This window comes from Amaranthus tricolor, chromosome 11, assembly GCF_026212465.1.
Source record: "Amaranthus tricolor cultivar Red isolate AtriRed21 chromosome 11, ASM2621246v1, whole genome shotgun sequence".
NCBI classification, from domain to species: domain Eukaryota; kingdom Viridiplantae; phylum Streptophyta; class Magnoliopsida; order Caryophyllales; family Amaranthaceae; genus Amaranthus; species Amaranthus tricolor.
In genome coordinates this window covers 11,986,481-12,012,274 of record NC_080057.1, presented here as the reverse complement: position 1 = coordinate 12,012,274, position 25,794 = coordinate 11,986,481, and the positions used below count along the sequence as shown (strand labels likewise).

Genomic DNA, 25,794 nt, shown 5'->3' with positions numbered 1-25,794 from the left:
GCCATTTGTCGCTTACAAGAGACATCACGGGATTCATCGACTAAGATAGCAAAATAATCATTCCCAAGTTCCTCAAGAATAGCGTTAATGGTCTCTTTATAACAAGCATTGGCAATATCTTTATTTTTTTGGATCAAAGGAAATATATCATTTGATTATTACCAGGAGCATTTTTTAAAACTAAACTACCAACACTTTCATTCTTTTTGGCAAAAAACTCTAACAAAGTAAGACAATTACCTTTCTTACTGGATGTTTCACTTTCAGTATGGCCTCGAAAAGGCAATCCTGAATACAAAATTAATCTAACAATATCCACGGATGCATTCAAACGATTTCTATATTCAACTTTAACTTGACCAGATTGTTTATGAAAAGCAACTTGTATGGATTGCTTCTGCATCATAAGATATTCACATCTTTTCACACATTGATAATGAATTATATTATTCGGTCCCCCAATATGTTTATAGAATCTTTTGATATTATTCCAAGTCCTAAAACCTTTACTAATGAATGTGTCTTCTCCATAGTGACTTCTAATTTCACTTTCAGTTGCAAACAAATAAAAACATAAGCAACAACAAGCTTTATTCTTAGACTATATTCTAACCAATTAGAATACTTATCATACCAAGACTTGTTAAATCGACGTGCATGTCCATACAATATAGTTTGGGGATAAGTATCATTATGAGGTTGATATGAGCCTCTTTGAATATAAGCTCTTCTTACCTCATCACGATCATTCACATCATAATTTGAAATTGGCCATCTATCAGCAGGATCAGAGTAAAATAATACTTACATCAATTATACTTTTTTGAGTATTAGGGGTATGTTGTTGAGGCGATTGAGCTTTCTCTAGGGGAGTTGGTGAATTTTCAAATCTTGATTAAAACTGGCAAAATACGATATAGAAGATAATTTTTAAAATACCTATCCATTTGAACTGTAAATACAATTTGTCAATACAATGATCACAAATTCATAGTTGAACTATTAAACTAAATTAATAAAATACTAAATAACTAATTAATCACAACTATACAACCTTTAAAGTTTAAACTATCTAAATAATTAACCACAATTATCAATTGCTATTTGTTAAATAAGTAATTACTAAAATAGGTAAACAAATAGAAAAACCCTAATTTTTCAAAAGCCTGAATTTTACCTAAGCACTACTAAGAAAATTATAAAACTAAAAACTCTAATTTATCTAAATAGATAAATATATAAATTATAAAAGGCCTAATTTCTAAACAAATAGATAAATATGAACTTATAAACAAATAGATTAAAGATAAAAAAAATAAATTAAGAATTAAAAATGAGAAACATAAAAGCCCTAGTTTACTTACCTAGTCCACTGATTACCGCCGATGAAGGGCTTGTGGCTAGTGTCTGGTTGCTACTTGAGTCAAGATTGCCACTACCACCACCCTTGAGTTTTGTCTGGGAGGGAAGTAAAGTAGATTTATTTATTTATTTATTTATTTTATAACTTATTTTTGATTTTGAAATTGGAAAATGCGAGAATAAGATTGCTTATATTTTTTCACAAAAAAGGAAAATTAAAGGTGGGTGCGCCGTGGGCCAACTAGTATGAGAGTGTGGGCCAAAAGGTATATTATTATGAAAAAAAAGCCAAAAAAAATGGTTGAGGGGTTTAAACTTGTGATCTCTTGGTTAAAAGTCCATTTCTTCACCAACTTAGCCAACAAAACTTATAATACTATTTTTTTTCTCAAAATTTAAGTGATGTCAGTTGACATCGTTGACTCCCCATTAGATCCGCCCCTGGTGGAACAACGTACACTATCTTAAAGAATAATGAATATTTTTAGAGATGAAGATGGTGAAAGCAAATGTCAACAGAAGATCTCTAGAACTACAAACTAATAGAAGGATCTGGAATCGCTCACATAATACATTCAAATAGGGCGAAACTAGCAATTAACGATACATTATATTCGAGTAGATCTCAATAAAATCTCACAAGTTTCAAAGATATGCACCAAAATGGTTATCATTTGGAAAACAATGACATAAAATCATAGTAATTAGTATTTATGCATCACATCTAAAAGATGCGGTAAGAAACATATTCATAGCAAATTACCACCATATTCATCAGGATAACATCATATTGATATAAGACAATTGAATTACTATGGTGTCTAATCAGAAGTTAGATAAAAAAAAATGGTGAATTTGTGGCATGATCGATTGGGTCTCCCTAATACTAAAATGATGTGAAAATTTATCAAAAATTTAATGAAGAAAATTAGAATCCTCCAAAAAAAAAATAATCATGCTCTGTATGTTCACAAGACAAATTGATAATTAAACCATCTGTTAATAAAATTGCTACTAAAACTCCTTTTTTTCTGGAAAGACTTCATAGAGATATTTGTGGGTCAATCAATCCCACTTCTAAACCATTCAGAAATTTATGGTGTTGATTGATGCTTTAACACGATGGTCACATGTAACTCTCTTACCAACTAGAAATATGACATTGGCAAAATTACTTACTCAAGTCATTCGATTGAGGAATTAATTTCCAGATCATACAATATACGATGTTGGGGAATCTACATCCCTAACTTTGAATGATTATAGTATGTCAATTGAAATTGACGTGAACATTCAGTGGTTCATGTTCATACACAAAATGGTCTAGGCTTTTTTTTTCTTTTTTTTTAATTAGAAGACTACAATTAATTTTAAGACCATTATAAATGACATCAAAATTAGCCTCATTTGCTGAGACATATGCAATAATACAGGCATCTTAATTGATAAGACTAAGATCAAGTGATTATATTCACCCTAATAATTGGTGCATGGTCGAGAATCAAATATATCACATTTACAAAATATTGGAACGTTAAGTATATGCTCTTATTGTAACCGCCGCGAATTATGAAGGCAAACACTAACTGGAATTTATTATTAATCAAGCAGAAGCTTAGTTTTGCCAACACAATTAAGGGGTTACTTAAAGGTCAAACCAATATCCAAGTATAATACTTGAACCAAACCAAAGCAATATATGTAACAACCCGACTTACCGTTGACTGGTAAACAGGGTCATCACTGGGTTCGTTTCCTAAGAAACTGAAATCACACTTCCAAAACTCAAGCAAAGGGATCACAAGCTTTTCAACTTGACTAACTCAGCTAAATCCCAAAACCAACATCTAACTAATACACAAGATAATCATACAATTCTCTACAAGTCCGATATAACTAGCACAGCCAAAACAAATTTACATTTATCCAAAAATTCCTAATACAAATCTATAATTCCTAAGTACTCAGCTCAATTTACATCCTTGGAAACTCTATTCACCTTTGCTAATCCATTATTCTCGACTGGTTCCGATCTGTAGACAAGCTAAAAGATGGAAACAACAGAGGATCAGATTAAACTGAATGAGAAGTAACAAAAACAACAAAACACAGTAATTCAAATCATAGGTTTAAAAGCAACATCAGTTCCCTAGATCTATGTGCGTACAGGGAGTCTAGTTTAAGAGGTGCCCCATAGCTCTAAGGCTATGTCGCTCTCGGGTGAAGCTAGACAATATCTCAATGACAATTCGCTTCAAAACAGGGAGCAGGGAACAATGTTCCTCAACTCCGTCAATGACCAGCTCGCAAGCCCGATCCATTGACCATATCATAATATCAGCATAAACATTCACAACAACATTTGTCTCAACAATTTCCAATTCAAAAGAGCTTTAGTAAAAAGGATTTATTTTCAAGAATGTAGTTTGATCAGAACCTTTAAGAGACTGCTACTACTCACCAACAAGACGCTTCAAAGAGTTGTGATCGATTCGCAGCTAATAGCTAGAATGGTTTCGCAGAGAAATTGTCTCCTGAAGCATAACAATAAACACAATCACCAAAGAGCATTCGATGCTACTATACTACATATAACATATTACATCTCCTCCTAACACTCAAGATTCTATTCTAGCAATTCTAATCACTAAAGAATTATGCACATTCTGATTAATCGTTAAACCCAAAATCAAGAATATCCAAAAGAATCTTATAATCTACTCAAGAATATCAAATCGTCTAATCAATATAAACAATAATTATTTCATCCCACAATCAATGATTTTCCAAAGTATCTCCTAATTCATTCAAGACCTTCAAATCATCATTAACCCTACGAATAATAAACATTTTTGACCAATTTTCTTAATTTCTATGCTCATACATTTGATACTAATAATCAAGATCCACCAAACTTAATCCAACATCCATTATTTCCCTATATAAGTTCCTTAATCACAAAAGTAGACATTCAAATTCAAAATCAATAATCTTCCAAAGAACCTTATAAAACTTTCAAGAACATCAAATTGACCCATACTTTATCAATAATAAACTTTTCCTAACACATCCTTAATCTCAACATCAATCCACGAGACGCATCTAATTTAAAGAGAACTAGTATGTGTATAATAATTTCTCAAAACATCCAATTAATCTCAATGTGGGGATAATATTATGATCAGTAATAAGAAGAAAATATAATAACATGGAGAAGATTGATAATCTCGATATCTATGAGGATTAAAAGACAAGAATATCAAAAACAGAATAAAAATTTAGAGGAATACAATTTTTACCTCTGAATTGGCAGCAATGAATCAAGGGAAAGATGAGGCAGTAGCCACTGCCTTTTGCGAAAGTCAGAGAAATGGGGAAAGGGTAGTTAGGTTTTGATGGCTTGAATGGAAAGCTTGGTTATTCAGTTCTTGATGCTCAATGAAATTAGTGATTTATGGTTTGGTTATTTAATTCTAAAATCAGATAAAAAAGGCAAGATGAATATACATGTTGTTGCTTCAAAAAAATCAAATGAAGAAGATGGATTAGGGCTCTGCTTTGCCCTATTGTGCGAAAAAGGAAATGTTTATGCCCTAGATTTCGAAATTTCTAGAGGAAGAAGAAGAGGAAGAAGGTGTGAATCCTGCCATTTTTGTTTTTCGAAGGAAAGCTTCAAAGGAGGAGGCTATGCTAGGGCTGAATTCTTTAAAACTTCATATCAAGATTACAATGGTTGCACTCGAAAATCAGTGGATCGAATGAGGAAAAAGATTAATCAATTGTAGCAGATTCCAAGCACGAAATCATCTATTTTCTCTGAAAATGGCGAGAAGGAAGAAGATGCTCTTGGTTTCGTGGATTTTGATGTGTTCAAATGAAGGAGAAAGAATGGGTGCCTGATTCCTTGAGTTCATACGAATAAGGAAAAAGAAATGGTTTATTTATTTATTAATTTTTTATTTTTTTTATTTTATCACATTAAAAGAAAAGGGAAAGAGAAAAAAAGAAAAAGAAAGAAATATAAATTGGGAAAGGTCTATGTTATGTATATTTAGGGTCATACTCGCACTAATAAATCTCTTAAATTCACTCATCTTAATTATTAATTTCTCAAATATTACAATATAACGGAAGTCTTAACTGTCCAAATTATAGGAAAATTACAACCAAATCGAAATAAGTCCAAAGTTCAAGTTACATCCTTAAATTAGTCTAAATCTAAACTAATAGTCTCTCAAATACAATAAAGAGATCTAAACAAAATGGGAGTCATACTCCAACTCGGGTTCATCTTCCGCTCGCATATCCATTCTCCGTCGAGGTGCCATAGGGGTTTACTCTAAAAACAAAACCATTGGAAAAACATACAAAGCGTATCAGCAAAAAGGCTGAGTATAAACACACTGGTGTCCGTCAAACAAGCTATTAAAACCTTTTTTTTTTAGTAAATTCATTTTGAAATATGCTTTTTCATTGGATAAATCATATTATGATTCAAATCCAGTTCAATGGCTATATAGTAATTTCAAAGTCTCATTTTTCATCATAAATCATAAGATCTCAATTGATCCAAATCAATTTCAAACTCATATCATAAGTTTACATGGGTACTCTATCAGTCATCCTGTGACTCGTTTGGTAGTCGGTCTACCGTCCGTGACATGTCCGGCAAGTGTAACACAATGGTATTGTGAATAATACGCACTCAACATTGGTGAGTTGTTTAATCATGCACACAACATTTGTTGTGGCATATATACCCGCCATTTAGGCTAAAACATTTTTTTGTACATAATATATATCTTGTAATTTTAATAGCATTTGAAAGTCAAAAATATTAACTTTTTCCATATGATAAACATCTTTTATTTGCACATAGCAAAACGTACTTTATTTGCGACTTAGCAAAATCAAATCATAATATTTCTCACATGGGTAAAACATGCTTAGCATAATCATATCATTTAAGTCCATATATGGTCACGAAAATCCATATAAAGTTTTGAACATGTATCTACTGTTTATATAAGTGTCTCATAAAATTTTCATGTCCAAAAGACGTCATTTAGTATTTATTTATATTTTACCGTTTTCAAACTTACCGATTATTAATAACCGAGTAAAAATTATTAAGGTCCTTAAATGTCAACGACCTTCCCAAACTTTTACCAATTTTACCTACTATCCATATGAGTATGTGATAAAGATTTCAAGTCCATATGTCTTTGTTTGGTAATTATTTTATATTTTACCATTTTACAATTTACCGTTAAACAATTTAACGATTATTCAAAAATCATAAAAAAAAAACTCCAAACTAAATATATTCTTGCCAAATCTTGTTGGAGACATTATAATATGTTTTTATTAATTATTTTTGATGATGAAGAGTTCATCTAATACTATGTTTTATAATAAGAGTATTTAACACCTTGAAATCCATTAAAATATCAATTTAACGAATAATCTCAACAAAAAGTATCCAAGAAATTTTCTTAACATATAGCTACTGGAAATTTCTTTTAAAATGAATTTCAAATATTTTCAAATTCATATAATCATTTCCATCACAATAACTTTCACAAAGTAGTTTTAAACATGCCTTTAAACATACAATAATTTATAAAATCAACATGCATGATGCCCACAATAATAATACATGTAATAAATTACTCCATACTCAAATTTATCATTTTGACATCATTTTTCAAGATTTAAGAACTTCTCTTTGGGAAATTTTATTTTTTTTTTAAAAAAAACAAGTTTATACACAAACTTTCCCAACTTGTTCTTAAATCCTTTAAAAATCACCCCATGTGACATACCTCGACTCCAAGCCTATATAATTATTTCGTAAGCTCCTACTCGTTCTTAGAAGCGGTTTTAACTTCGGGTCCTTTCCCTTCAAGTCTCAACTCCAACTTTTCAACTAAACATATTGCATTCATCCAAAAATCAATAATAATTTTGGATTTCTAACATGCACTTAACTTTTCCTAGTTAGACTAATACTTGTGATGATTTTAATATATTTGGAGTATACTTATTATGTTGAGCAACATACTTAGTTAAGTCCCATAATTTTATTTGAATCCTTTAAGTAACAAAATTTATATGTTTGTGGAAATACATCTTCTTACTTTCTATTATGGCCGATTTTTATAGATTTATAAGTGATGATTTTCTTAGTTTAAAGATAAAATACTCATTTTATAATGATCTTAGTTTATAGAAATATTCATGTAAAAAAAATGTTTTACATGAACAAGTTTTAACAAAAACTAGTTGAATAAAAAAATGAACATAACTTACTCTATACTTGGTGGATTTCTTCAAGTTTGGTGTCTATGGAAAGTTCTTAAGATGAAGATCATTTTTATGGGAGATTTGAGTTTATAAACATAAATTTTCAGAAGTTTTAGATGGGTTTTTGAAGGAGATTTGATGAGAAAAGAAGGTGTTTTAGTTATTGAAAGTTTGAAAGATTCTAGTGTTTGTTCATGGATGAACTTGGGAGCAATGTGTTGGGGTCTATGGCTGAATAATTATTCAAAAAATAGAGTGTTTTTGCTTCAAATATTTGCCTCTTGCATGCTTGTATTGATGCACAAGCTTAGGGTAGAACAAAAGGGGTTCTTGGATAGAGTTTTTAGCTTGTGTATGTAAGTATACAAAGGGCTATAAGGGGGAGTAGGACAGCTTTAGCATGGCTGGTTGGGGTTTTTTTTTGGTGATTTTTGTCCATCATTTGATCTATTATACTGTAGGAAAGGTTTATCTAAGATAGTTTAAGGTTTGGGTAAAAATTGTTGTACATGTAACAAGTTATGTAACTTGTATTTCATGTTTAAAAATCACTTGTATATGTGTGAAATATTTAATTTACTCCCATCATGGTTATATAATATGTTTGGGTAATAATTAAATTTTTTTTCGAACTGTTATGGGTAGTTGCTCTACTTTAAGTTTTACCTCCAAAGTTTACGTTACTTGTTACGATTCATAATCACGTTACGAATTAACAAGTTTCTAATCGTTGTAGAGATTTTTCAAATTACTACCATCACTAATTAAATTATAATTAATAACGAACAAATATATAAGGAAAACTTGACGCTAAAAACGACTAATGAAATCTCCTAATAATACGACTGTTTCACTTATAGTATCCCCTCAACAAATAAAAACAGGTCAACAAATCAGGATGAGAAGTTATATTAAATTTGAATGCCTAGTAATCAACATAAATCTAGAACTAATGGCTGGTGATTTATTTAATGCTAGATTTGTAGATTTTCATTTTAATGAGATAATATTCCCATCTTTAGGGGGAGAGAAAATGGATCCAATCATGAAGAAAATAGAGCTCACATAGAATGCAATGCAATTGAAAATGTATGATCAAAAAAAGAATGCATCTGAACAAGGAGTCAGGAAAATTTTCGATAATCAATATATTGCAAACAAATTTATTGCCGAATGCACAAAGCAAGTGATCGAAACATATTCACGGGGCAAATGTTCCCGCATGAATTGGAATTCTCATTGATTTGTATGGCCACTGAAAATGAATCTATTACACGCCGAAAGTGTGGAAGGCCGCTTGATTCAAAAAATCAAAAACAAAGAAAACTCAAGACGTTGAATGAAATGAAAAATAATATCAATATTGCTTCTTTAATAACTTGCAACGAAATAACTATTGGAAATGATGATGAAAATCTCGGAGAAACAAACAAATAATGATAAAAAAAACACTAATAATTATGAAAGTTTGATAAAGTACATTTCAACTAAACGACAACTAAATGGAAGACATTTTATAGTTAATGACGCATTTGATCATTCAATTGACACTATAACAATACTTGATGATAATAACGTGGATCCAAAAAAATAAAAGAATTTCATTGTAGGAATGATTGATAAAAATGAAAAGATTCAATTTAAGAAAAAATGAAATCAATCGAAAAACGAGAAGTTTTTTGGACAAATTACTTAAACACCAAATATTGTAAAACTAGTCTATTATAAATGGGTGTTTGTAAGAAAGAAGAATGAGAAAAATAAAGTAGTCAGATACAAGGCGCTACTTGTAGCACGAGATTTTTCCCAAATACTAGGGATTGATTATGAGGAAAAATATTTCCAGTACTAGATGCAAATACACTAAGATTTTTGGTAAGTTAAACAATCTCAAATAGAATACATATGCGACTTATGGATTTTATGTGTGCATATTTATATGGGTCACTTGATACAAATATTTATATGAAAGTTCTTAAAGGATTCAAATTACCAGAAAATGTTTTCTATAAAGTTGAAAAGATCACATCATGGTCTAAAACAATTTAGAAGAATGTGATACAATCGTCTTAATGAATATTTCATGAAAGAAGGATTCATAAATGATTAATCAGTCCTTGTGTATCCATTAAACAGACTAAATTAGGACTTTTTATAATTACAGTTTATGTTTTGATGATATAACTACAATTAAAGAGCTTGAGCTAAATGCAAAAAATTTGATGTAAGAATTTGAAATGATCAAAAGATCTTTGAAAAATAAAATTTTACCTTGGAAAAACTTAAAGGGTGAATTCATTGTGCAATAGTCCAACTACACAGAAAAATGCTCTAAAAACGATTTTTATGGACAAAGCTCATCTGCTAAGTTCTCCAATGATTATGCGCTCATTAAATGCAAAGAATTATTCATTTCAACCTTAGGAATTAAGAGGATGAGGAGGTTCTTTATTCGAAAATGTCATACTTAAGGACAATTGGAGCTTTGATGTAGCCAATAATACAAGACATAATATTTCTTTTGCTGTTACTTTATTAGTTTGATAAAACAATTCCCCAACAAAGACACATTGGAATAAGATAAACATTTGTTGGGTAACTTGCGTTACTTTGAGTAACTAAATATCTTGGATTATTTCTTCAATCAAAGTAAGACACCACTCTTGTTGAATAAGCAGATGTTGGATACTATTAGACCCACATAAAGCTAACTCACAAAATGGATATTGTATCTACACATGGAGGTATCGCAATATCTTGGAGATCCACAAAACAGTCTTCAACTACTACTTCATCAAATCATGCGAAATTGATCGCCCTTTATAAAACAATTAAAGAATGGTTAAGGTTAGTAATTTGTCACATTCAGAAAGGATGTGGGGTGGACACAATGACAAATTCGCCAACTATAATTTATGAAGACAATACCGATTGTGTTGATCAAGTCAGTTAAGACATCATAAAAGGGATAGAACCAAATATCAATCACTAGAGTTGTTCAAAAGTGACTCGACTCGAAAACTCTAACCAAAATCGAAAGTAAACTGACCCGAAAATGAGTTCCTTTTTTAGCTTTATCGAACCGACATTACCTGATCCGAAGTTGTATCCGAACCGGTTGACAACCAAAGATGGGAAAACTGAACCCGAGCTGTAACCGACACATAACCGTTAACCGAGATTACCCGAACCTAATAATGACCGGCCCGAGTCATATCCGACCCGAATTATGCTCGAAACCGAACTCGATGCGGCTAAAACCGATTTAACCCGAACGAAGTTTAAATTGAACTGTTGTAAACCTGAACAAATTTTTAACATAGAAGTATGATTGACTCATATTCAATCATCTTATTAGATATTCTAATAAAGTGATAGATATTTTAATAAATTAAACTTTATAAATACATGGTTTCATATATTTAGAGTTAATAATCGACGTTCAATGTTTATTTAATTATTTTGAATCGAATTAGATGAAAATTAATAGAACTTTATAATTTTAATTTTTGATCAAATAAGTAAAAGTAACAAAGTAATAATGATCACTAATTGATTTGCATTTTAACTATTTTGCTTTAAGTAAAGGAATCTTATCATCAATTAAAAAATGACTAACAATTTAATTTGATACTGACTCAGTTGATAGTAATTAATAATTCGTAGTCGAATTCTACTTGAAAAATACCCAAACCCGATCTATACCCGGTAAAACCGAACCAATTCTTAACCCATGACAACCCGAGACCGATTGACACTTGACACGAACATCAACCGATACCGAACCGATGTTAACCTGATAGCTCGAATAACCGATCTTCAGCCGAACCGTGACTAATCGACCCGACTCGAGTGTGACCCGTCGCAATAATTTCTAACTTATTTATTCATAAATAAATGCCTACCTATACTTAACTATGATAACTATTTATCGGTATAAAATTCTACCAATACGCGAATTTACTCAACAATTTCTTACTTATTTACTCATTCATTTTTTTTTTATTTTTTTTATTTTTTTACTCTCTCCAATTGTTAAGTATATCAAATTCTCTTGGTGACCTAACATTTTTTTTCCACATGAGCAAACCAAATATATCACGTGTCAAAATCATATCAAATCAAATACCAATGGTGGGGTCAAGAGAGAACCGGTCTACAGTTAAAAAAAGAACCGATCCAAAGTTAGTTTTATTAAAGAGGTAAATTGTCATTTCAAAAAAAAAAAGAGGTAACTTGTAATAGCAGGTATTTTCATCATTTAAACCGAAACAACCGGTGAGTGGGGGGTTCAATGTTATAAGAGCAGGGGTTTAAGAAAAATAGTTGGGTGGTTTTCAGAGGGTTTTGGCGATCAGGTTTTGGTTTTAGATAGATAGATAGATAAAGGAGAGAGAAAATTAATTTTTTCTAATCGAAATTAATTTTTGAGAGACTAGAATTAAAAAGGGTATAATGATGGATAGAAATTGGAAAACGTGAAGAATTTTAGTGAATTTGTTCTTGTGGGTTGTAAAGAAAAATTCTTCCTAATATTACACATTTTTCAAATCTTAGTAAAACCCTCCTAAATTTTCTGCGTTTTTGCTGTTCAGGAAGGATTTTGAAGTCTTGAAGGTAAGAAGTTTTAATTTTTTTTTCTTTTTTTTTTTATCCCACAAAAAAATTTGCTAGTTTCTTACAATTGGGTTGTTGAATTTTTATTATTTAATATGATTGGTTTGTGATTTGGTGAAATATAAATTTAATTGTTTCGATCTGAGACAATGCAGATTTTTTGTGCGAAAATTTTGAATTTAAGTGGGAATTTATGTGAAAGATCTATTTTTTTAATAGATTTACTTTGAAATTTTGATTTTTTTGGGATTGAAGAAGTGATATATATGAATTTCTAATGTGGGTTTAATCTGATCTTATTCAGAAAGTATGGTAGGAAAATTATGGGTTCAGGGTTTTTGATCAGTTTGATTGATTTTATTTTATTTATTTATTTTTTTGCTTAAGAGTTTTGGATCATAATTGATATTAGCTTGACATGTAAAGATCTTAGGCAGAAAATTTTAGGATATCATTTATTGTTTATATATCCTTAATTCTAGATGGTCCTTCAAATTAGGAGTACATAATATGATGCTGAATTGCTGATGATATATGGGGTTTGCTAAATGCTATACTTACTGCTAGAATCTAGATCATTTTATTTTGAATGTTTTGGATTATGGTAAATTGAAAATCATCATCATTATTCATCACTCAAGTGGGTGGGCCCTATCAGGCTATCACTCGTTAAATTTTAATTTTTTTGCCTTCATTTTTTTTCTTTTTCATGGTTGTTTTTTACATTGTTGCTTCTTCTCTTACACCCAACCCCAATAAATTGGGTGATTTTTTCATTTTTCTTTTACCAACTTGAATTGGGTTGTTGGGGTTTTCTTTGCGTAAAAACATTTTCAACTCAGATATGATTCTTAACTTGACATGGGGGCCGGGATATGTGTACTAGACTACTCTATCTCATAGGCTGAATAAAGTTTTGTCTAAACCGCACACTAAACTGTAGTTTTAGTATTTAGGCTTGTTCACGATCTAAACGGGTTGGCCTGGTTTTTTTCAATGATAATTATGGTTTTTGGTTTGATCTTTTTTTTTTTCTTCAGATCAGACAAAATCGCGAACCACTAAAAATCATTTTTTAATAAAACAGGTCGCTACTTGAATATTTCGAGATATAGGTTTTTTAAAAAAATTATATATACTTCAATGATGTTGATACAAGGAACTAATTACAAATTGTTATATTTGGTGATTGTAGATACGGAATATTTGGATAAACACATATTAATTTAGAAAAAATATAAAAATAAAAAATCGTAGAACAACTGGAACGGTCTGGTCCGGTCCAGTCTAGTGATTTTAACGATCAGTCTGGTCTACAAAACTTCTAGATCAGAATTTTTGGTTTAGTCTGATTTTAGTATAGACAAGACCAAACCTGACAGTTTGCACTTCTAGTTTTGAATTATTAATTTTGAATCTCTTTATGAAAACATTGCACCCTTTGGATTGCTTCAAGCTGTTCTTGTATGTGTTACCTGCTGTGTTTCATCCTTATTGAATGGCTTGAATCTTTTTTGACAGTGTCTTTTGAGAGTTTGCTGGTGATCTTAAAAATTGTTCCAATATGTTGTTTACTGCTTTGTGGATTCATTGATTTGAGAAAATCATTATGTGTTGTGCCTTTGTCAAACTTTGTGCTGAACTTAAGAGAACTTGCAATCTTTTTGATAGATTTTAATATGATACTCTTTATACTGATAGTAGCATTGAATTGAAGACTTCTTGGGTATGTTCTCCACGATATGTTGCAGAAGAGGCTAGATTATGGATTCAGTGGATATCTGCTACCTTTCGTTCCTAAAGCTGCGAGGTCTTCTAGGGTAATTTTGCTCACGCTATCATATTTTTTTTCTTGTTTTGCACTCCTTTTACTGAGATTATGCTATTTAACTCAAATTTTAGAGGAGAGGCCTATGTCAATCGAAAGCTGCGGACAAGCAACTCTGTGCTTTTGATTTACTTGCTACGGTAGCTGGAAAGATACTTGAATGTGAAAGTACTCAGTTGGCCGATGTTCAAGATGTTTTTATGCAGGAGAAAGCTGAGGCCGATGCGTCACTGAAAACTGATTGTTGTGACAAGGAAAGTGCTGTAGCCGCATCCCTTAACCTGGAGCTTGGATTGCCGGTTCAAGATCAAGTTTGCAATGTGAAGGAAATTGTAGACGTTAATAATTACGCATCCTCGCCACCAGATTCTGCGATCACCTTGTGTCATTGCTTGGAGAAGGATGAGAATTTTGTCAAGATGGATATCGTTGATGACAAGAGTGATTTCTGTAGTCCCTTCCAGAAACCCGCGCTCTGTGGGCCTGGTCATGTTGATTTATGTGATCCTAATCTGAATGACGCTATGGAGCAAGATGATGGCAAGAGAGAAATAGCATTTGAAAATGGGGCTGTTTTTTCCTTCGGGAAGGCTCCTGCAGCAGCCAGCTCTGATTGTAGTATTAAACTGTCTTTAGGTGCGGACCACTACAGCTCTGGTTCACTTTTCCCGTGTAGGGGTAATAATGTTAAAGTAGTTTCTAGAGATGATGACGAAAACTCTTCTGAGTGTATTCAACCGAGCATTACGAAATCTGCTAGGATTCCAGCTCGTATAGGTAACCGGAAAATAAGGAGGTTATTGGGGTCCAAATATTGGAAAGTAGCTTCTAAGGTGAAGGATGGTGATTATTCCGAAACGGGTAGGCTATTGTGTGCTTTTAGTTTATTTTCAGTAGAATCATCTTACTGTTGAGCACTTGTTGACGATGTTTAGTTTTGCAGAACCGCGCTGCATTTATCGCAGCAGGAAGACTGGTTATAAACGGCAGAGGTCTCAGAGGCTATATCTTTTCAAGAAGCGGAAGATTTTTCGCTACAACTCATTATCAAATTCTGACGGGGATACTGACAGTAAAGGTGTATATGATTCTTCTGGGAGGGAAATTGATCAGACGGTTTCTGCATTCAGCACAATCAGGAACGGAGGTGTGGCATCTGGTCTATGTGTATTAAAATTTATCAATAAGTCAAACTAATGCGAACTGTACATCTTCTTGTAGTCGATGGTTCTTCTTTATGTATTGCGGGCCAGAGCACAGCCTTTGCATCCAGGGAATCCCACGGTATGACAGCCCATGTAGTGATTCATATTGCTGTTTTTTGTTGAACCAAGAGTTTCTTGTATGAAGATGTCTTTTATTTTACTCAGTGAAGCTGAGGATCAAGTCTTTCAGAGTACCGGAACTTTTTATTGAGATGCCAGAGACTGCTACGATTGGTTCTCTTAAGGTAAATGAGTGTATAGTTTGGAACTAGGGTCATTCTTAGAATTTCTAAATAACTGTGTACGGGGTGTTTTGTCTGCTTATCATGTTTTAATCATGTTTTCAGAGGACAGTATTGGATGCTGTGACTGCCTTACTTGGAGGAGGATTGCGTGTCGGGGTGCTCCTTCAAGGAAAAAAGATTAGAGATGATAACAAAACTCTTGTACAGTCTGGTATTTGTTGTCATGATGACAAGGTAAAATCCTTGGGCTTTACCCTAGAGCCCAACCCGTCACATTCGGAGGTCTCAACTGATGAGCCTCAGCCTGTATCAAGGTAATTTTTGTCTATGTGATTCTTAACTTTTGGGCTTACGGCTATAGGTTTTACAAACTTTGGTTCTTTGTGTATTCAGGTTCCTCGCAAGTGGTAATCATCAGGGTGCTTCGCATGATCATCTTATGTGTAATATACGTAATTTAATCGAGAGTGATCATGATTCAGCTCCTTCACCTGCTGAAACTACAGTAGAAAAAGGCGCAGTTGATTCCCGAGCTTTAGTTCCTTTTCCCGATGGTACTCCACAGGCATTGGCCATTCTCCCAGCACACCAAAAATCTAAGCGATCCGAGATGGCACAACGTAGAATTCGACGACCTTTCTCTGTATCTGAAGTTGAGGCTTTAGTCCAAGCAGTTGAGAAGCTCGGCACTGGGAGGTATGCTCAGCTCAGCACTGCACCCCTTATTTCTTCATGTGCTTTCAAATTCATTTGTTTTCATTTGTTTTCAGGTGGCGGGATGTAAAACTACGAGCATTTGATAATGTGAAGCATCGAACTTATGTGGATCTTAAGGTAAGTTATATCTTTTACACTTCTTTATTATCATAAAGATTAAAAATTACAAGTTACATAATTCTTTCAATCTGGACCCACATGATTCATAGTTGTATAAAACTCATCCTCGTCAACAGTAGGTACAACAAATGGGTTGCGTGTATTAAATCATTGTGCTATCTTTATACTTATAAAAATACATACATATTCTTTAATCTACCGCAAGGAATCTTTTTTTGGTTTCGTCCACAAGTCTTCTTGCCCTTTACTCTTTTAACAAACTAATAATATTGAAATTTGCCACCCTTTCTATCTTTTAAATTACGTGTAATGAACGAGTAAGATCTATAAACATAATTGATTCGGTTACTTGATCCGAAAGAAATGAAACGCATTTTCCTTTTAAAAATAAATTCACATCATGTGATGATGTTTTCGTACTTGCTTTTTTGGGAAAATTAGGATAAGTGGAAAACACTGGTGCACACTGCGAGAATATCCCCTCAACAAAGGAGGGGAGAGCCTGTTCCTCAGGAACTGCTGGACAGGGTGTTATCAGCCCATTCTTACTGGTCCCAGCAGCAAGCTAAGCAGCAACTGAAACAACCATCCGAACCCTGCCTTCTTCTTTAAGCCATTTAAGTGCATAGGAGGCTTCCGATGGCGGTTCATGTGGATTTATAAATATAAATGTAGAACAAACATATATTTCGGTTTCGATGTGGTATGTCCAGATTTCATTTTTTTGGAAAATAATCAGTGGTTCCCCTGCTTTTTGGCACTTTATCAATAGTACTCCTAAGTTTTTTTATTATCAATGGTACCTTTGTATTATTGATCGTTTTACAACCGTAACCTTTTCAAACTTTTTCTAGTCCAAAATCGTTTAAAACCGTTAACTTTCTTTTATATTTTGAATTGAAAAATAAAAGAAAAAGAAAAAAAGTTAACGATTTTGGACAATTTTGGACGGAAAAAGTTTAAAAAGGTTACGGTTGTAAAATGTTCAATAGTGCGAGGATACCAATGATAATAAAAAAAACTTGAGAGTACCATTGATAAAGTGTCAAAATTCAAGGGTACCATTGATAATTTAATTTTTTTTTTTTTTTTTTAACTTCTGACATTATGTTTACGTTGACGACGAAAATGAATGATTATAATGTAAAAAGGTAGTAGTGATACTGATGCTGAATCCATGTAATAGAGATGTATTGCTCATTTGCCGTGATCCCATGTTTCTTCGTTTGAGGAAGCGGGGATTTGTTGGGCGCTTTGTAAATGGTTGATGGAATAAGGGCATTGCTGACGGAATTTGGTTTGGCACTCCATTTTCTCACTTATGTTGATTTGAAGGGTGTTTTACTCTTGTCCTCTAATTTAAAGGGAAAATAAAATATAAACATGGGTTGCTTATAGGAATTGTTTTAGATGATATACTTTGTTAGCTGTTTTTAACTCAATGACTCTTACATTGTTGCTTTGCTCAAAGGCTTATTTCACTTGTAACTTTGTAAGCTTCTTGTAATTGAAATTAATGTAATTGATTTGATTTCTCATTCAAGCATTTGTAATTTTTTTTTTTTTATTTATTTATTTTGCGTAGTATCTTTAGCTTACCCTTAAACTTAATCTACCGGAAGAGTATCTTTAGCATTTGATTCCTCTTACATTTCATCCGTATATGTATGATAAATGTTGCTGTGACGGACTGAGAATCTGATATCCTTCTAGACGTTCTCTAATTTCTACTCTCATGCCGGTTAATTAGGAGCAAAGAAAAAAAACTTGTGATTTTTAAGAAAGAAAAAGATATTAATAAGTAAAGAGAATAAATTATGTGGATGAAATTAAATGAGGATTAAAATTATGAATGAGATTAAAAAGTAGTGGGTAATTATCCAAAAATAAAAATGAAACGAAATGAGTGAGATGATTAAAATATCAATAATGCAAAATAAGTAATATGGACCGAAGCTACAATTGATGCAAAATGACTAAGATAGAGGTAGTATTTATCACAAAGTATTACTCCCTCCAACTCAATTTAATTGTCTGATTTCATTTTTTATGTTTATCAATTCTCTAATTGAATTAAATCTAAGATGATTATTTTTTAAAATTGAGTTGGAGGGAGTTTATTAACTCTAGGAAATAGAACACTGATACCCAAAAAATAAGTATCAAATGTGATAAAAATAACTTAATTTGAAAGATAATAATAAGTATTTTGTATTTAAAAGCTAGAAAGAACGAGTAGAAAAAAAAAAACTTAATGAGCATGTAGTGCATGATAGGGGTGTTTAAAATCGGATACCGGATCGATTTGGATTTGGAAATTCAGTTTTTCGGATAGTGAAAATCACTATCTGGTTCGAACCGAATGATCGGGATTCGGATATCCGGTTTAATCCGAATTGGATACCGGATTTCCGATTTTCATTTTTTTTTGTCTTTTTTAAACAATTATAACTATTTAAGCTCACTTCGTTTTCTTTCTTTAATCAAGCTTATTTTTTAAACAATTTCAAGAAAAAAAGCTTATTATTTAAACGTAGAATACAAATTATTTTGGAAATATGATTGGATTTTCAAAAGTCTAAATTAATTAATAATAAATTAGTTATACAATTTAGTTATAATTGAGAACTGTTAATATTAGTAAATTTAACAACAAAAACAAAAAAAATTAGGAAAAAATATTTATATATTTTCAAAATTAAAAAAAAAAAGAAGAAAATCGGATACTTGGTTTTGCCAATATGCGGACCCGGATCCGGTTTAAAAACCCGATTTGAGTTATCCGGTTTTCAAAAATCAAATAAATATCCGATTTTTAAAAACCGAATATCGAATATTTCAGATCAGATAATTTAGATCGGATATTTTTAAACACATGATTAACAAAAACTTCTTGTGATTTCTGTCAAAAACGACAAATTCTTCCCATGTTTATAATTTAAGCAATTTGGCTGATATTTAGGAATTCTACTCCTAGCAAAAGGAGTAAAGGAAGGTTAGAGAAGTGTTTTCTATAATTGGTGGAAATTACAGGAGAAATGAGAATACCAAAAAAAAAAAAAAAAAAAAAAAAAAGAAAAAGGCAAAGAGGGTCAGGACCATCACCATATTGTGGATCAAAATTTGTGAATCGGGAATCAAGAATTATTTTTAGGAACAAAACAACAAAATATAATGCTTTATTATAACTAAGGTAGTGTACCTAAACTTTTAGAACTTTATGGCCTAACAGTAGGCAACAATGCTGGGCAACCTGGGTTAGTTATGCTCACATCTCAATTCTCATTTCATGATAATATTGGCACGTGCTCCCACGTGCTATTCTGTTAACTAAAGAGAATCTTATTAGCTAAGCTTAGCCAAACAATGATTATCATACCAAACTTTTATTTTTCATCACAAAAATTTGGTATGTTATCTTCTTTGATATAACAAAGATAATCCAATTTTCTTTCATTCTATACTATTAAATAGGACTCCCTCCTATTCATCTTAAGTGTCCCATTTACTTTATGCACTCTATCCAATGCACTTATTCAATTCTTAATAAATCGAGTTATGTATAATTAAAAATTATAAAAAGTTGATATTAATAATCTTTACATCAAAACGAATCAAATAAGATCCCACATGACTATGTTTTAACTTATAGATTAATAATAAAATGCAATTTAAGAGTGATAAATGAACAGTATCTCAAAAGTAAATGGGACACCTAAGCTGAATAGGAGGGAGTATTATACAATATTTTTGTATCCTACTATTATGAAATATTTAATTTATAAAGCTCTGACATCAAATTTAAAATATAACAAATTGGTTAAATAAAGAATATATAAATAATACTTCACCTAAACTCAAAATTAAGTAACCAAACTCGAATTAGCAATTTGTTTTGGTTTACAAATATAGAATTACAGTTTTTTTGGGTGTTGCTAAACTTCGCCACCCTTTTCATTTTTTTGCCACCCCCCTCAAATGAAATTACGAATTTGCCGCTGATTTTTTAAAAATTACAATTTTGCCACTCATTTCAAATTTTTTATTTATAATAATAATAATAATAATAATAATAAAAACAACAATAATAAAATTAAATAATAATAATTATTATTCAAAAAAAAAAAAAAAATTGAGTCGCCCAGATCTGGGCGACTCGACCATGGTTCAGTCGCCCAATTTTGCGCGACTCAATTTTTTTTTTCTTTTTTGGAAAATAATAATAATAATAATAATATTAATACTAATAATAATAATTTATAGATTAATGTGGTCTATTAGCTCAGTTGGTTAGAGCGTTGTACTAATAACGTGAAGGTCACAGGTTCGAGACCTGCACAAGCCATTATTTTATAATTATTAATTTTTTATCTAATTTTTTATCATATTTATAATAAAAAATTAATAATTATTAAATAATGACTTTTAAATAAAAAATTAATAATTATTAAATAATGACTTGTTCAGGTCTCGAACCTGTGACCTTCACGTTATTAGTACAACGCTTTAACCAACTGAGCTAATAGACCACATTAATCTATAAATTATTATTATTAGTATTAATATTATTATTATTATTATTATTATTATTATTATTATTATTATCCAAAAAGAAAAAAAAAAAAAAAAATTGAGTCGCCCAAAATTGGGCGACTCCACCATGGTCCAGTCGCCCAGATTTGGGCGACTCGACCATGGTTCAGTCGCCCAATTTTGGGCGACTCAACTTTTTTTTTTTTTTTGAATAATAATTATTATTATTTAATTTTATTATTGTTGTTTTTATTATTATTATTATTATTATTATTATTATTATTATTATTATTATAATTATTATTACTGTTATTATTATTATTAATTTTATTTATTATTATTATTATTTAATTTTATTATTGTTGTTATTATTATTATTATTATTATTATTATTATTATAAATAAGAAATTTGTAAGGAGTGACATTTTTGTAATTTTTTAAATTACAGGGGCAAATACGTAATTTTAGGGGGGAGGGGGGTGGCGAAAAAATGAAAAGGGGTGGCGAACTTTAAGGATTGGATTTTTTTTTAATCTTTTTCGGTTTAATTTGTTTAGCTTTAAAAATTATAAATACGATTGAATTTAACTTTTTATTTTAATTTTACCTTTTATTTTACGGTTGCTCGTAGAAAATTCAAATTGAATTAGTCAACAAATTATCTGTAAAATTATTTATTTACCCAAATAAATTTATTAATAAATTTTTATTTATATTACTAGATAGTAAATTTTTAAAAATTTAAAAGTTCCATACTCACTAGTCAGTCACTATACACAAAGTTTTATTGTTTATGTAATGTAATTGTCTTATATATTTATAATTTAGTTTTCAATTCGAATATAGTTTAATAGGCTAAAATTAAATTTGCTTGTAGCGTTTTAGAATGGTTTGGCTCCATCTAATATGAGGGCTAAAAGATTTGGTCTAATTTGAAAATTTTGAAAACATTTATAAACTATAATTTGCAATTCAGCCCTATTAAATACTATTTTCTAATTGATAATTTTGAGATCATTAGCGATTACTTCATTGTTATAAGTAATTACATTAAAATTATAAGTATACATTGAGGGAGTATAATAGAAATAATTTCACCACAATATTATTTTATTTAAAAATTTATGTTTATAATTTAGTTTAATATAAGTATGATATTAAACTGTGTGTAACTCTATTCTTAAAAAGAAATAATAATTTATTACCTTAATATCAATAAGCTAAGTTTCACCGATATAAATATTACGAAATTGGAATGTATGCAAACTAATTCATATATTTCAAGAATAATTTTCATGCTACAGGGGTAGCTTTGGGTTCAATAAGGGCTATATATATATAAGATGAAGTATATCTTCTATGTAGACCTGGTAAAACGGTCGGTCGGTCGGGTTTTGGGTCGGATCAATTTCGGTCGGGTCATTTTCGGGTCGGGTCAGTTTCAGATCAGGTCAGTTTCAGGTCGGATCACTCTAGGTTTTGGGTAGGTTCGGATTGATCCAACGGGTTACCATAAAACATTAGAATATCCAATCGACTAATTCAACATAAAAAAAATCATTAAAATGTCTAAAAAAATCATTAGAGAAATTACATGTACGATTTTCAAAAAATAGTTGGTATGTCAGGTTCATTTAAGTGCAAGAAAAATAGGGGAATTAATACTTATTTTGAAAGACTTGTAAGATACGCGCTTTATAAAAGTTATTTTATTTATTATAATTGTAACGTTAGATAAAAATGACGTTAAAATTATCTTCACAATTTTCATGTTGGAAAGATATACAACTAACTAAGTACTTATTTCGTCTTATAAGATACGCGTTTTATAATTTAGGGTAGCGACATTCATTTTTTGAAAAGCTCATTCAAACGTGCGAAACGTTCGTATAAATTATATTGATTTGCTTACTGAAATGTAGAAGAATTAAAAACTCATTTGACTGATTTAACAAGATACATGTATTCAATTAAGATGATTATAACGTCCTGTTTTTAAAGAAAAATAATTACGATGGCTAAAAAGACGTTAAATACGTGTTTTTTGAGATCTATTGATGAGTTTTAGGGTTCAAGTGATAAACTCAATATGTTGAGATACTTTGAAAACTAAAATTTTATTTGAAATGAATTCTAACATTGAAATTACTCTAAAAATTGATATTAAATCTGTCAAAACGGGTCGGTTTCCAGTCGGGTCATTTTCGGTCGGGTAATTATCGGGTCGGTCATGTTTCGGATTAAGTCGCTATCGGGTCGGTCGGGTTCGGGTTTTGTCGGGTCGGGTCCGGGTTCATTTTCAGGTCGGATCAAATTTTCCCAGGTCTACTTCTATGTGTTGCATCCTTTATACTAGGAGTATATCTTAATACTCTATATGTTAATAACTTATAAATAGTGAGAAAGAGAGATACTTCATTATAATATTTGAAGAAAGTAACATGACATTCCAATAGGTAGGGCTGTAAAAAATAGACCCCAACTGCAATATCGTCTAAATTCGAACTGTATCCGACCCGTTAGTTGACTCGAGGTGTGATGATCTATAACTGATCGAAACTCGATCTGATGTTGACCCGTAATTCGACATGTATCCGATTATTTTATACCCATAATGAACTGGCACCTGACTCGAGAACAATCCACACCTGAGATTAATCCGACAATATAGTTAACTGAACTCGATTTGCACCCGATCTGTTACAATTTGAACCCGTCTCTAACCTGATAGGTACTCGACATAATCCCACCTAAAAGGACCCATAATCCACACCCCAAATTAACCCGACTATGTGATTAACTGTACTCGAATAGTTAATGTTTTGGATATTTTTGCTAGAGAAATTGAATCATGCTAAACCATTATAGAGTAGTTAAGAGTATATTAGGGTGGTTTTTTGAGAATGAAGAGTGGACGGTAACAGTTTTGCCTTGTAATTTGTCTTTGTTCTTTTAATTTGGTGCCACTTTTTATTTTAATTTATCATACTTATCTTATTTTATTTTTGACAATATTATTACTCTTATTATTATTATTATTATTATTATTATTATTATTATTATTATTGTTGTAGACTTTGTCCCATAATTCCAGTCATTTAGTCTTATTAAATTTTAACACAAAGAATAATAATATGAGCATAATGAATTTAAATAGAGGGATATTCATAAATAAAAGAGAATATATAAAATCAAAATTGGTGAAATCATATAAGTAAAAAAATTGCTAATTTATATTGTGCAAGCTTGTTAATTAGCTCAATCAAGTTCAGTCTAGGAAAAATAAATGTTCGATTCAAATGAATCAAATTTCTTCAGCTAAAATTAAGTTCGATTCAGCTGCATCAAGCTTTGTTCATCTAAAAATAGTTTAATTCAACAACATCAAGCATAATTTTGCCAAACATACGTTTGATTTAACTGAATTAAGTTTATTTTAGATAAAAATAAGCGTGATTTAGTTGAATTAAGTTTGGTTTAGCTAAAATAGATGTTTGATTCAGTTGAATCACATTAGTTAAATTTGATTCAGTTGAATCAAGTTTTGTTCATCTAAAATTAGTTTAATTTTGTGGTAGTATAGTTATTTAAAAATAAGTTTGAATTGGCTGAGTCATTTTCGTTTAGGTAAAATAAATCTAATTTGGTTGAATCAAGTTTAGTAATCTTTAATTTTAACCGACCCATATCCGAAGAAGAACCGAATGTACAACTATAAAAATGATATAATCAATTTGAAGTCGACCCGAATCCAAGATATAACCCGACTCGACATTAACCTAAATAGAAAAATTATCCGACTCGTAGTTTAACCGAACTCTATTCAACCTGCAGTATAACCGATTTGGATCCAAACTGCATTAACCTAACCCGATATAAATCCGAACTGGAGCTGACCTGATCCGAAACCGAAACTGATCTAGTGTGGTATTAACCCGACATAAACCCGAACCTGAACCGTCTCGATTAATTCAAAGTGACATATTACCTGGAAAAACCCAAACCCGAGAATACCCGAACTCGATAAAATCCGATTGAAAACCCAATCGAGTAACCGAATTTATAGCCCAACCTATAGGAATGAGTTAATGAACCGTCGTCTTCAAATACGTGTATTTTTTTGTGAATTTTACATCACAACAAAATATCAATTTTTTCAAGTGAGTTTTGTGATTAACAAATACTTGATGTTGAAGAAAAATGAGCGTAAACCTTCACACTGATTAATGTCACTAGTAAAATTATTCTTCCACCGTTCTGAAATACATGCTACATTACGATTATTGACATTATTTATCGTTTAGACTTATTTTATATATTGCTACTAATATGTAAGAAAAAATATAATCAAAAGAGATCTTGTTTGAATCATCTAATTACATACTTTCATAATATTAACTTTTTATAATTTTTAGATATTCACAGTTTAATATATAAATAATCAAAATATACTAACAATTAATATATAACATGTATAATGAAAAAAAAAAAACCAAAATTCATTTGATTAACATTTTTATGACGTTGTACCAAAAATGGTAAAGGTATTTCTAAATTCTAAAAATTATTAGGAAAGAATATTCAAGAATACTAATAATAAATAAACATTTAGGTGGTAAGTCATACGGATAATAAGTAAGTGTAATGTCAAGCAAAGCCACTTACATCATATTCACGAAAAGCTAAGTTTTCATGTTAAATATTTGAAATTGGTATATATAAATTGATAATAAAGTGTTATGCATATTACGTACATAATAATAATGGTAGATGCGCCTACAATTAAATAAATAAAATAGACTCTTGTGGCTACGAAATAAGGGATTGTCTTTTTTTCTTATCAATCTTATTATCTTTATA

At 30.8% G+C, this 25,794-nt stretch overlaps 1 protein-coding gene across 3 annotated transcripts; it reads left to right on the top strand.

Moving 5' to 3' along the window:
* Nucleotides 1-11,970: 11,970 nt before the first annotated feature.
* LOC130826948 (telomere repeat-binding protein 2-like) lies at nucleotides 11,971-17,943 on the top strand. Of its 3 annotated transcripts, none has more exons than XM_057692587.1 (10): nucleotides 11,971-12,285; nucleotides 13,987-14,105; nucleotides 14,188-14,974; nucleotides 15,057-15,260; nucleotides 15,335-15,397; nucleotides 15,484-15,563; nucleotides 15,666-15,877; nucleotides 15,957-16,259; nucleotides 16,334-16,397; nucleotides 16,842-17,943. In XM_057692587.1, the coding sequence occupies exons 2-10, from the start codon at nucleotides 14,028-14,030 to the stop codon at nucleotides 17,010-17,012; spliced, it is 1,962 nt and encodes a 653-aa protein (XP_057548570.1). In that variant the 5' UTR covers nucleotides 11,971-12,285; nucleotides 13,987-14,027; the 3' UTR covers nucleotides 17,013-17,943. The 3 variants fall into 3 exon arrangements, with proteins under 3 accessions (XP_057548570.1, XP_057548571.1, XP_057548569.1); XM_057692588.1 differs by having other exon boundaries at nucleotides 11,993-12,285; nucleotides 14,037-14,105; XM_057692586.1 differs by having other exon boundaries at nucleotides 11,993-12,285; nucleotides 13,990-14,105.
* Nucleotides 17,944-25,794: the final 7,851 nt, after the last annotated feature.

Bases quoted from the DNA above. Each gene is read 5' to 3' on its own strand.
- LOC130826948 (XM_057692587.1), top strand. From the start codon at position 14,028: ATGTTGCAGAAGAGGCTAGATTATGGATTCAGTGGATATCTGCTACCT. The intron at 14,975-15,056 runs GTAGGCTATTGT...TTAGTTTTGCAG, and splicing joins TGGTGATTATTCCGAAACGG to AACCGCGCTGCATTTATCGC. The intron at 15,398-15,483 runs GTATGACAGCCC...TATTTTACTCAG, and splicing joins TGCATCCAGGGAATCCCACG to TGAAGCTGAGGATCAAGTCT.